The 13668-nt window shown below is 44.1% G+C and overlaps 1 protein-coding gene across 1 annotated transcript; it reads right to left on the bottom strand.

Annotated features, from left to right (window-relative positions):
• Window positions 1–4359: 4359 nt before the first annotated feature.
• On the bottom strand, window positions 4360–12255 carry BAG2 (BAG cochaperone 2). The gene is made up of 3 exons (XM_079298668.1): window positions 11967–12255; window positions 6247–6356; window positions 4360–5300 (listed from the first exon to the last, which is right to left on the bottom strand). Exons 1-3 carry the CDS (start codon window positions 12128–12130, stop codon window positions 4900–4902), a joined length of 675 nt encoding a protein of 224 aa, XP_079154794.1. The 5' UTR covers window positions 12131–12255; the 3' UTR covers window positions 4360–4899.
• Between the last annotated feature and the right edge of the window lie 1413 nt (window positions 12256–13668).

The following is a 13668-nucleotide window of genomic DNA, read 5'->3' as shown; positions in this document are numbered from 1 at the left end:
ATCTAAACTGCACCTTTCTTTATTGAGAAATAAAGAAAGTGCAGTACTTGAAGTGCTTGTTCTCCAATATGACTGAGATGGAAACTGCCCAAATTAGCATCTTTCTGGGAAGTGCCCTGCATGTACACTGCTTGAAAATCTTAATTCTTTATTCTACTGGGGTTAGTGTGTAGATGTATACCAGATGACTTGCATATTGCAGGAACCCTTAGGTATTCACATCACTCTTCAGTGGCACTAATTTTTGCCTTTTGGAATAAGGGACATGCCTAAATTTTTAGTACTTTTGTTGTCCTTCATGAGTAATTTTTATTACAAACATTACTTCATTTCCCACTCAAAGTGTACTCATTAAAATATCATATGTTTCAATTAGCAAAACCTACAGGTGCAGGGCTGGTAATAAAAATGCTCTTCTTGTATCCCTGGGACTGCACAGTGGGTGAGGATGTATCTCTGTTACACCTGTGGTACCCTGGATTAAGAGCAAGAGATGCTTGTGCCACAAGACACAAAATTCATTGCACTCCTGAATATTTCTTTTTATACCTCTTGAATAGCTCATTGGCTGTATTATCTGGGTCTTGCCACAATTCTTTGCCCTTGGCTGATCAGGCTACCACTAGGAGGAAACTTCAGTGATTGTTAATGCCTTAGTGAAATTGAGATTCACTAAAGAGTATGACACTACAGCTTTGTCACTTCTGTGTTGTATCCATTCAGTGAATGGGTGTTCTCCCAGTACGTGGGGCATCGTTAGATGCAAAGCAGTAATGCTAGGGATGTATTTCCAACTGGAAATAGCAAATCTCAAAGTTGTATGACTGATCACACAAAGTTTTGTGTTTGTGTGTGTGTGGTTAATTTAAAAAAAAATTAAATATTCCACTTAGGACAATTTTGAAGCTTTCTTATTTTCAGTGTTTCTTAAGGCAACACTTTTGTAGTCAAAATGCCTGAATTACCACAATGTTAGTCTGATTTCCTGTTTAATTTTTATGCTTCTTATTTTCTTCATTATTGGGCTGCAGCACATCTGACATGAAGTTTTCCCTTGCACCATTTCTGTAGAGGTGGGATAATCTCAAGAGCATTGAGCAGCTGAACCCACAGCACTGTGGGGGGTTATGTGGGGTACATGCACAAGACTCAGCAAGCCTGCACTTGAAGCTGCTCATGCACCCTTCAGGCTGAGAGCTCCAGTGTTAACAGGGAGAATGATCTGCCCTTCTCCTCTGTGGGACTCCTACAGCAAGCCAACACACATGCTGCTCCCATTCCAGTGACACTACCAGAGCCCCTGCTGCTTTTCTAAGTGTAGACATAGACCTTCAGTTCAAGTTACAGTACCTGCACACTAATTGTACCAAAATTAGTGTAAGGATGGTCCAGCAGGCTCCAGTTCATTGAAACAACATTACCATCTTTTTATAGGAAGCAAAAGTTGTGGAGATCTTCTTCCTAATGCACAAACAGTATTGAGAGAAGAAAATAACTCTCTGTTAAACATGGCATCCAAACAGGTAATCAAAATTACAGAATGAAAAACACAGCAATGCTTAGGTTTAAGATAAAAGGTGCTGCAATGGAATAAAAGAAACCTGCTTCTGTTCCTTGTCAAAGTGTTCAATATGAGTGATCTAAAAGCAAGATGAATCCTAATATGGAACTAGGCTCATTTTCAGGTTTCTATAGAAAATACTGATAAATAGTTTTTCATTTCTGCCAAACTAACTAAAATTAAGAAAAATGACAACTTACTGTGGACCAGGAGAAACACCACTCCCATTGTGAGGATTAAGATGCATTGTTACTAATGGCTTAAATGTAACTGGGTAAAAGAGGAAATGTACATAACTGGTTTAAAAAAAAAAAAAAAGTCAACATACCATAAATCCTGAAACAGAAGAATCAGTGTTTAAAACTGAGTATCTTGTGTATGCTGTTCTGTAAAATCCCTGCAAATTAATTCTGCTGTTCTCTTGTAAGTGACACTAGTTGCATCATGCAACTTTAAACGTTTGTTTGGTTATCGTTGAGTCTGATATAAGTCACTACTTTTGTGGTTATATTAAATTGTCAGTATATTAAATTTCAAAAATTGCTGTAACTACAAGCTGTGCAACCTCCATCTGAGTGAGAAACGTGCTTGATTCTTGTGTGTGTGTTGCCAATAGCTGAGATCCAAGACAGCACATGAGAGCACTCAAATGAACAAGTGTGGAGACCACAGTCAAGTAGAACTTAGCTCTTGCCTCTGATTTCTTTACCATGTGGTTGAAATATGAAATAGGGATTCTTTTCTGCTCTTTCTGGTCATTTTGCTTTTCATGATTGGTCTGGCCAATACAGTGAAAAGGTTTAAGTCAAAGATTGTAGACAGGGGAAGTGGCATTAAAGTATTATTAATATATCAAAGATGCCTGGTACATTTTCTGAAAATAAACTGGAAAATAGTCACTAGTGATTATTGGTTGGGGGTTTTGCATTGTTTTAGTATTTTTTTGGTTTTTTAGTAAAACATAAATCAGCATCTTTATCCAGGTATCTGAAGAATATCAGAAGTAACATACTCCTGCTTCCTCTTGCATGCAGTTTTGAACACAGAAAATGTGTTTGCTTTACACCCTTATAAGGATTAATTGGCAATGTTTTAGGTTCATTACAGAGGCACTGGACTGGATGAACTCCATCTGTCCCTTCTAACCCACCTCTTCTGCAATTCTGTAATAGCACAAGTGCTATAAGAAATAAAAATTCTTTAGGTATTGATGCCTAGAGGAGCTGGAACAGAGGGTACAGAGTTAAGGTTAATAAAATGGATCTGTATTGAGAGCCCTTCAAAGGCCACACCTGGGCAGTACCAGTGCCACAGTCGTGGCCCCTGCCTGGATGGCTCCAAGATGGAAGAAAGCAAAAGAGGGTCACAAGATCTTACATCTTTATAGGTTTTAGTGCATTTGCATGCAGGAGTCAACTGTCCAATTAATAGTCTCAAGTCATTAAGTTTTATCCTCTTTGCTTGCTTGCCTGTCCTGCTCTTTTCATGTTGTTTATGCTTAGGGCCTGAAGTTTGAAGAAATTGTCCTTGAGTCCTTAGCTGGAATAGGACTGTTTTGTCTTCAGCACTCAAGCACAACAGGAAAGTACCCTCAAGTGGAACAGAAAAACTTAAGGCATCAGTATCAGTACAATGAAGAGGATCTAAGAAAGAAAACAAAAAATTTTTTAGCCTAAATGACCTTAAAATGGCCTTAAAAACCCAAATATTGAAGGAATATTCTAAGCAACAAGAATCTGTACAGTTAAGTGTTGCATAGCATGAGCTCTGAAAACAGTCCAGGTCTGTATTACTGTAAAGGCTTTTAATACTGTTGAATAGCTGGAAGGTTTTTTAAAGTGGAATTACAGAATTAATGTCACCAGCTCTTAGAAACTTCTCACAATCTCAAAGCTGAAACTTGGACTGTATTCGAAGCACCCACCTGAAGTGCCATTTCTGCAAATCAGATGCAGTCACAGTGACCTCATGGCAGCTGAGGTTTCCAAGAAGCGCAGCTCTTGAGTTTTCCTGCAGAGGACCTGAGTCCATCCAACCATTTAAAACCACGGCGCCTCCTGTCTGTTGGCTGTGCAGAAGACTGATGTTCAGAACTCTCCACCATATGCTGGTGCCCTCAGAGCATCCAGGTGTGACACTCCAACTGTAACACCCTAGGCACTGCCACCAAGGCAGCTGTGGTTGGTGGCATCACTCAGACCCTTCGGGCTCCCTTCAGCTGAGCCAAGTTCAGCACGCTGGTGGCTGAGCCACAAAGCCCCCTGCTCCCCTTCAGGGCACCACCAGCCTTCAGTGAAATACTCCAAGACTGGCCAGGCTACAGGGGGTTACAAAACTACAGGCACAGCCTAAAATCTGCAACTTTTGACCCACACCCACAGAGCTCAGTGATAATGCACAGCAGTTACTGTGAGTGAGAGGGTGGAAGATAAAAAGCAAACCAAAAACCACTCATACAAAGAGGTGAGTAATGCTGGATGGACAAAGTATTGTCCTACACAAGACACAAACACAGTGTTTGCCAGGTGAGAAGTCAAAATGTAACCATCTATGGAGCTCTGTGCCTTCATAGATGATGCAGAAGTGGAGTAGTAGCTGATGTACAATTCCCCTTTCTGTTATCTTCTAAAAATCACGCAGCAATCTCAAAGCTACAATGAGTTTCTGAGAGCAGAAGGGTTCACAGGGCATGGAAGGGGGGATTTTGAGTCAAGTCATTTCTAGCCTGGCTGGCAATCCCTGGGATACTTGTGTTGCTTTTCACTTCCTCAGTTACAAACTGGAGGTACCTGTCTATCTCTAGAGAAGTATTTTGATTGGTTTATTCAAAATATTCAAAACCTGCAAAATTATAAATTGTAATGAGTAGGACACTGTGTTGCTTAGGAAAATACCATAAACAGTTTATTAATTGTTCTGATTTATTGCCACGATTTGTCTTTTGTCCCCAAAAGTCTGGTTCACACACACTATGTATACAGCAGAGAAAAGCTGAAATCTCATGATAGGACAAAACAACTTTAGTTTAAAAAAACCCAGGAGAATGGAGGAAAGGCTAGATTTTCAGTTTCTGTCAGTCAGCAGAAGCACAATTACAATTTGCAATAGAGCAGTATTGACTCTACAGAAGAACTGATAGCATTCCTTATTGCCAAAAGAAAATACCAATGCTACCAAAACCCATTAAATGCTTGCACCTCGCAATCAAAGATACTTTGGTGCGTGTGGATGTGTATATACGTGTGTGCTTGTACAGAGAATTCTTTTATTGGCTTCTGTGTGCTTCTTATGGGCACTTGCTCATCCTGTGTTTTGCCAGAAGTAGCCAGGAGGATACGTTAATCCTGTTTGGTGTTGCACGACTGCCGAACAGATGATTTCTGATGCTCCAACAATGTGATGGACTTTTCAGAATTTTCCAAGTTTCTGAGCAGAGTCTCTAGGCGCCTTTTGATTTTCTTCTGATCCTCAATGGCACATCCGATGACCACAGACTGAAATTTCTGATCGATGGGTCCTGCTGGCACGTCGGACGTGCACGCGCCATAAAGGGACATTAAGCGCATTTTGGCGTCTTCCAGATCATCGAGGAGTTTATTGACGATCTCATCGATCATCTTGGTGGCGTGCAGAAGGGATTCCTGCTGCTGCGCGTTGCGGATGGTTTCCACGGAAACCTCCACAGTCAGGGTTCGGCCCATCAGGCGATTAGCAGTCAAATTAAGTTCTTCTCTCTCACCTCAATCCAAAACAAGAAAAGATTCTTGGTTACAGGCAAATACTTTCCAGTGCAAAAGGTATCATCAAGACATTCAAAGTGCTGTAATTAGCAGTAAACAACTTTTTTTAAAGTAAGTGACAATCAACAAGATTTCCAGAAGCCAGAAATGAGCTTTTTGCATTTTCCCAAGTCATACACATTTCATAGAAACCAATGTCTGATTTGAAATGAGGCATTAAATGCTACTAAATTGTAAGCAAAGTTTTCCCACTGCTGACAAACTACTTGCTGTGTCACTTTAAAGTAAAACATACAATATTACCAGGAAACATTCAGTAACAGAACTGGCTCATTAAGGACTTCTATGCCATTCTGAGGGAGAGATTTAGACAAAGAAGGCCATAAAGACAAAACCAGATATAATAAGAGGCCATGAAAAAACTGGTTTTCTATTTTCTGAAAGTATAGCTGCTTTTCAAAAATATGAATACAATACACCTGATACGTAGGTTCTTGAAGAGTCAATAAACCAGCAATTTAAAGCACCTAATAATCAGGTTTAGGGAATATATTTAAAGCTATGAATCACACAACTACGACAATAGTCTTAATCATTAGGTTCTTGCAGGCTTTACACTTTGTAACACTCATGCCTGTCCAGTAGTCAAAATAATTTTCAACTGCATCATCATCATCATCTCTCCTCCAGCTGAGTAACATTAATCTAGATTTTGAAAATGTGTCAGTGAACTGAGTATAGGCTTTTAGTACACAGTAGTGACATTCATAGTAGTCCATCCACCTGAGCAGCATGACTTTAGTCAGGAAGAGATCTCGGGACACTTCAATAACCTTAGCTGGCTTCCATGCTGCACCTTTACCAGCAGCAAAGAGAGGTGCTCCCTAAAAGATGGGCTGATTAGACTTTGGGTCAGTTGGAGGGTACAGGAAAGCAGCTTCTCACCTTCACTGATGTGCCTCATATCCTGGCTGTTCTGTATATTGTGGATCATTTCAAGCAGAATTTCTTTCTCTTGCTCCATAGCAGATGCTGCATCACGGAAAGCCTCTACCCTGTACATGGTTGAACCAAACAAAATGTTTAAATAATAAAACAGCTGTTCAGCTATATAGCTGCAAAGAACTGTTGTTTTAAACTTCGGCTTAAAGTAAGTATAGTCAGTTCTTAGTTATCCATGAGACAGATTTAATGACTTTCTCAATCTTAACTTCACTTTTCAAGACTCAATATAATTTGAAAAAACCAAACAAATGGAGGGGCAAATGAAAACAACAACAATTCTATCAAACTTAAATTTTTCCTTTTACTAACAGTGCTATTCTATCCTATTCCATGGTTAATCTGGATATGCAGAGCCTTATAGTACTACAGTCCCATAGCAGAATTCCTGTAGCCAACTGTCAATTATTACCAGCTGCCTAACTAGGAGAGAAAGGGACTGAATCCCCATCAGGGAACTTGGCAGTGAGGGTAGCAGCTGTAGAGATGGGGGCAACAAGGGGCCCTGGCTCCCTGTGCCACCTCCAGGCCAGCAGAACCCATGTAATCCACCTGCAAAGCAACAAACGCAAGAAAACTGCACCGCGCCAAAGAACCCCTTTCACAAAGGGGAAAACCCTGTGAGCAGGACAAAGCTCACACACTTTTATTGACATGAAAAGGGTTTCCTGGACACAAGTGGTATGCCTTGGTCACTGGGAGAAGATGCTGGACTGCCTGCCCCCACTGTCACTGGTGCTTCCCATGGAATGATGCTCACTGGGATTCACACAGGGAGAAACCTTCTGTGGGAGCAGCTCCTATTTCTGGGCTCCCATTTCCAGTCCCACTACTGTGCTGTAACTCACATGTAATGCAGTGAGGCCAACGAGTAAGTCCATCAGAAAATGCTGTCCCTATAACTATTAGGTGTTGGTAAGGTGTGTGGTTCTGTGCCCACAGCCTGCCCTGCTCCTGGCATGAAGTACAGACCCAGCTCACCATGGGCAATGTGAAAATGCCACATGAGAAATCAGAGTCCAGTTTCTTAATTCATGTCTTATTCCCCACCACAGTTTTAAAGAGGGGGCTTTTGCATTCAGCTGCATAATATGGAAAAGGACACTGGAGAACTCTACTGCAACACTTAGAAGACCTGATACAAAAGAGGGAAATTTCCCACTCTCTTGGCTTTTCTCTGAGACTTGAGGGTAGGGGTTTGCAGAGAACTTTATTGCACCAAAACCATCAACTCTGCATTCACAGGCTGCAGAGAAAAACAAGAATATCACATGAACCTAGCTGATGGTTTGAGATGCTTGCAATGCACAGCTCAGGAGGTCTAGCTGCATCACGAGAATCCATCCATCTATCCTGAAATGTTTATGAAACCTGGCCAGAAAAGGGGAAACAAACCAAAACATTGTTAAGTCTCTTAGGTGCTCTACACTCTTCAAAATTCCTGGGCACTGCCCTGAGACAGCGGTGGCTCACTGCTGTTCTGGAGATGAGGACGCATCTCCTGAGACAGGAACGGAGCTGCTGCTCCTTCCTCCCAGGCTGGCTGAAGGCAGGTAACTTCAGGAAAACAACAGTAAGAGAAAAGAGGGTGAAGAACAGGGGCATTTGAGGATATAGTCACTCTTCACATGCAGCCTGCTCATGAAATGATTCTGTTTTACAGAATATTTAGCCTAATTTAGTCAGTGAAAGCACAGGCTTCGAGCCTTGCCTTTAATGCTTGTTCTGAAGAGGAGTGGGAAAAGTTAATGCAATGCAAATTCATGCCAAGAGCAAATACTTTTAATTATTATTTTGGACTGGTTAGTAAGAGCAGTGAGGCAGGTGGAGTCATTTCATACTTCAGATGTCTCCACTTTATAATTTAGGAAGTCTAGCAATATTTTCAAAATGCCTTGCCATGCCTTTTTTAAAAAACTAGTATTTTCACAATTAAAAAATGCATTGTGGTCACTGGAAAGTTGTAAATTAAAATTCTGAAGTGCAGAATTTCAATTTTGATAGAGTTTTAAAATCATATTCTGTGTATCATTGTACTGATGCAAAAATTAAAGTTCTGCCTTCAGTAGGTAGATCAGTCCAAGATTTCCACAGGCTTTGCTGGGTCCTAAGAAGAATGAGGAAAAGCTGCATTGCAGAGATGTATCCTGAATTGGTACAGAGTGCCTAAAATATCACTGCTTCCAAAGGCCAGCTTGGTATGGGAGGTAGGACATAAAAGCCAAATTGTCAGAATTCATGTTGCGTACTGCCAAAAAAGAAAATCACAGTTCACCAACTAGAGCTTTGACTGACATTAATTTACTAAAGGGAATACAACCAAATCTTAAGAACTATTTTATTTAATAATTGCTTTTTCAGAATTATTTTTACCATTTCCTAAATTGCAATATAGAGTGCCACACAAAAATGGGACAGGGTCTTTTCAGAACAGTGCCCTAGTGGGGAAATAAAAAAAAAAACCAACCAAAAAAATGGAAACCAGTCACACCAACTTCAGGAAAATAATGTATCAGCATTATACCATGCAGTCAGTTCTCATAACTTCTTTCCTAAAACATGTGGTTTCTTAACTTCACAGGTTTCTGGAAATCTTTCCTTTTCTTGTACGGGGAACCAAAAAAAAAAAAAAAAAAAAAAAATTTCAACTTCTAACAGAGGTGACTGATATGGGAAGGGATGGAAACACAATCCAAGTCTCAAAAAACCAACTAAGCAAAGAATAAAAGACAAAGAAAAAAAGAACACAAAATACTCATATTTATGCCCAGTTATCAATTATTTTGATGGAGCAGTATGGTCTTTTTTTCCTCAGAGATGAAAACCTCCAATCATATTTTTTCTTGGATTGTATTTGTTGTTTTGAACATCAACTAAATATTCCATCTATTACCTAACACTGAAAAAGACATTCCTTCCTTCTGATTTTCCCTGTTTATAAGCAATTAGCTGAGCAATGCCTTTCTTTGCTACATACCATTTACATGAGCAGAGCATTCCCCTGAGAAACAGGTGGACCAGGCTGTGCTTTTGTTTCCAGATAAGAAACTTGACACCTGCTTTCTTAGGACAGCTGCAATAACTCTGTCCTTTAAACTACTGACTTAAACAGCCCACTATTAAAGTCCACGTGCTGGGGGTTCAGATAAGTTTTAAAGGAAATAATAAACATCTGAGGATGGAGCAGCTTTTTTCCTGAAATGGAGGTAATCAGGCACACTGGAGGGAGACAAAACAGGGGGTTTCACCCTGGTATTCTCACTCCTTCAGCTGAGCATCCACTCCCAGGTGAGCAGCCCTGGGAACACCAAAAGAAATGGTGGGGGAATATGGTTGATCCAAAGAACAAGATAAAATGCAAAAAAAAAAAAAGAAGATAAAACATACCCAGCAAGAATCTGACTTATCTCGTGTATCATCACACCTAAAACTGTGTTTTCCCTTGACCAACAGAACAGAGTGACTCATGAACAGAGCCCTCACTTCCAGCTGCTCCTGAGATATCCTGGCACTCATGGCAATGCAAAGGTCCAAGCCTTAAAAGGGGCAAACGTGCCACCTGCCCCCCTCGCCACCTCTGCCTCGGGCACACACTCCTGGCAGCCAAATGAATTCCCCTTCCCTGCTCACTTTCCACACAGAAGAAAGCCCCTCTGCAGAAATATCTTATTACTGTTGCAAAATAAGCTCTCACAGTGGAAAGAAAGGGAGGAAAAGGAAGGTTGTTCGAACTGGAGCATTTTACAATGGCTTTAAACTGGACAAGGATAGACTTAGTTTAGGCAGCAGGAAGAAATTCTTCACTGTGAGGATGGTGAGACACTGGAACAGGTTGCCCAGAGAGGTGGTGAACTCTCAGTCCTTGGAGGTGTTAAAGGCTGGGCTGGATGGGGCTTTGAGCTGCCTGGTTGACTGAAAGCTGCCCCTGCCCATGTCAGGGAGTTGGAGCTAGGTGACCTTTAGGGTCCCTCCTAACCCTAACCATCCTGTGATTTCCAGAGGGATGAGGCTTGCTTCAGAGTTCAGCTGACCTTAACCAACCTGAGAACTGAGAATTGTTGAGGGTTTTAACTAAAGGCTGTAGTTCAGTTTGACAAATTTTCACTTATTATATTTACAAGCAACATCTATAGCAAAACCTAACCAGTTGGAAAAGGAGAAAGCTTAGAACTTTTTCCCTCCTGTCATTCAAATAAATTTGAAATGAAGCATGTTGATTAGTTGGGAATAGTAAAAAAACCCATAAGATTTGAGTGACTTATCAAATTAAGACTTTTTTTGTCATTTCTATTCCACATTTAGAATTATGGCTGTCTGAAAGAACCACAGCAAACTGGGAAGTTTAATTGAAGGTTTAATTGCTGGCTAACCAAACTGTCTGCTTTGTTTCAGAGTCACTCGGCAAATCTAAAACACATTTTTGCATATTCTCATGCTAATTTTTGGATTATATATTCATCATATGCCTAGACCTGGATATAAGCAGTGAGACTTGTTTGCAGACAGTGATTTTGTTTAGTCAAATCCAGAGAAGTCTGCAAAGGACTTCAAGGAGATTTAATCAAGCTAAGTGAAAGGCTAATATAACAGCACATCGAGTCCACTCCTGAATAATGCAAAGTAATGCAGGCAGAAAGGGGATATAAAACTCCTGCATCCCACAGAGCTCTTTTAATTACAGGAAAGTCCTAGAAACATTCTGGGTGGTTCTGTGAAAGCTGCTGATCAATATGCAGCTGTAATGAAGGAAAGGGTGTGTTGAAACAGTACCAGAGAAGGTGAATCAGTGGCATCGTGCACATCCATCCACCTCAGAAAGGACACTATGTAATTTAGCAGAGCTGAGAGGACAGGGAAGATAATTAACAGCAAGGCATCATCTCTCATGAGGCCAAATTGGCAAAAAAGTCAAATGGTATTATTTAGGAAACGTCAAGTAGCAGAAAAAGTCAGGACATGTCTTGGCACAAGGATGAAAATTCACACAGCATTTACAATAACTTTGGGAAAACACACCTGGGCTGCAGAACGCAATACTGTCCACATTTTATAGCGAGACGCTTTAACACCCCTCAGAGATGAGGTGGACACACACACAAGAACATCCACAGCTGAACCAGTCAGTGCAAAGAGAAGTCTGGAAGACAAGAAGCCTCACAGCCTGCATTCAGCACTGCAGCTTAAAGGCTTGCCAGAGTCTCCGAGCCCGAGTGACACCACGTTTTATCCTCGGATTTCCTGCATCTTCTTACAAAACACCTGGCCGCAGATGCGGGATGGGGGGACAGGGTGGGCGGCCAGACACGATGCACCGCGGGCTCGCACCCGCCGGGCACATCCCCGCCTGATAAGGGCTCCCCACACCCTCAAGGGTAACAAACCCGAGCAGCCCTTCGCGCTTCTCTGAAAAACGTCTCCTTTCAGACATTTGTATTCATATTTCTATTTTCGTGTCTTTCCAGGCTACGCTAGCACATCTTGGAGCAGCAGCTCCTATTTTTAAAGTTTGTCCCCCATGAAGGAGAGCCCATTTTTCCCTGGTCCCCTCACACCGCCCCCCCCCCCCCCCCGCCCACCGGTGAGGGCTCCGGCCCGCGGTGCGGAGCGACCGGCTCGGGGCCAGCCGGGGCCCGGCCCCTCCCAGCGCCCGGCCCGGGCCCCACCTGAGCTCCAGCTGGTCCAGGTTCTCGAGCAGGCGGCTGGAGCGGTCGGCCATGGAGGTGGAGCGGTAGAAGCGGCCGCGGAGCTGCCCGCCCGACTGCTGCTGCTGCTGCGGCTGCTGCTGCGCCCCCTCGCTGGCCTTGGCGCTGATCCTGGCCTGGGCCATCCCACCCGCCGCTGCCGCCGGCGGAACCTCGCTGCGGCCGCTCCCTCCCCGCGTCCCGCAGGCGGCGGCGGCGGCCGAATGCCGGCACCTCGCTCATGGCCAAAGAAGGAGCCGCCCCGCCGCCGGCCCCCGCGGGCACCCCGCCCCCGCGCCGGGCCCGCGGGCGCCGCCTCACGCAGCGCGGCGGGGCCGCCTCGCCCGGGCCCGGGGCGGCGGAATCACCGGGCGGGCCAGGCTGGGAGGGACCGCACCGGGCCGTCTGGTCCAACTTCCCCGCCCCCTCTCGAGTGAGGGAGATTCCACCACCTCCCTGGGCAATCTGTTCCAGGGCTCGAGCAGCTCGACAGTAAAGTTCTTCGTTCTCAGGTGGAACTTCCTGTGCATCAGTTTATGCCCACTGTCTCTTGTCCTATTACTTGGCACCACGGAGAAGAGGCTGGTCCATCTTCTTGACACCCATCCTTTAGGTAGGTAATCACATTGATGAGGTCCCCTTCTCGAGTCTGCACAGACCCAGCTCCCTCAGGCATTCCTGGTAGGAGAGATTCTCCAGACCCTTGGTTACGGTCCCTGCTCTGGGAGTTCCCTGTGTGTCCTGTCTGATCCCACACGCCTCCCTCTCCGCGCACAGCTGGGCCGGCTGAGCTCACCGGCCAAGATGGGGCAGAGACCGCAGCAGCGCAGCGTCCCTGTCGTGCCCGACACCGCACTGTCCCTGTCGTGCCCGACACCTCAGTGTCCCTATCGTGCCCGACACCTCAGTGTCCCTGTCGTGCCCGACACCTTAGTGTCCCTGTCGTGCCCGACACCTCAGTGTCCCTATCGTGCCCGAGACCGCAGTGTCCCTGTCGTGCCCGAGACCGCAGTGTCCCTGTCGTGCCCGACACCTTAGTGTCCCTGTCGTGCCCGACACCTCAGTGTCCCTATCGTGCCCGAGACCGCAGTGTCCCTGTCGTGCCCGACACCGCACTGTCCCTATCGTGCCCGACACCTCAGTGTCCCCCTGTCGTGCCCGACACCGCGGTGTGACCCGCACCTGCCCGGCGCAGGTCACCGCACACCCGACACACGGCACCAACCCGTGAGTGCCTCTGCTCCTCGCTGTCACCGTCTGGGGCACAGAAAGACCCCGGGCTGCCCTGCTCTTCTCTCCACTCCCCTTTGTGACAAAAACAATAAAATCTGGACCAGCCAAAACCATCATGAACTCTGACTGTAGTTCAACCAGAGGCTACAGGATAGTTATTGAATAATGACGTTTTCAAAATCTATATTAACTTTGTGTGAGATGGGAGCTGTTGATATGAGGATTTGTGTTCCAGAACTGGTCTGTATGGTTGGTTCATTGGTTTGCTCTTTCATTAAAGAAAACAAGAACCCACCCATCTCTTAGTATTATTTAAGGCTGGTTAAACAGTAAACTACAAAACTGAAAACAGTGGAAAGTGCAAGAAACAGGGGAAAAAAAAAAAAGCCTGAAAGGAGAGAAAAGTTAAACCAGAGACAGCCCTTACTGCAAGCAGAACCTGAACAGAATT

This window comes from Erithacus rubecula, assembly GCF_903797595.1.
Source record: "Erithacus rubecula genome assembly, chromosome: 2".
Classification (NCBI taxonomy): domain Eukaryota; kingdom Metazoa; phylum Chordata; class Aves; order Passeriformes; family Muscicapidae; genus Erithacus; species Erithacus rubecula.
This window is presented reverse-complemented; position numbering and strand designations above follow the sequence as displayed.

Coding starts and splice junctions, on each gene's coding strand:
- BAG2 (XM_079298668.1), bottom strand. CDS start 12,130: ATGGCCCAGGCCAGGATCAGCGCCAAGGCCAGCGAGGGGGCGCAGCAG. Junction 6,357..11,966: donor CTGGACCAGCTGGAGCTCAG/GTGGGGCCCGGG, acceptor AACCATGTACAG/GGTAGAGGCTTTCCGTGATG. Junction 5,301..6,246: donor TATGAGGCACATCAGTGAAG/GTGAGAAGCTGC, acceptor TTTTGGATTGAG/GTGAGAGAGAAGAACTTAAT.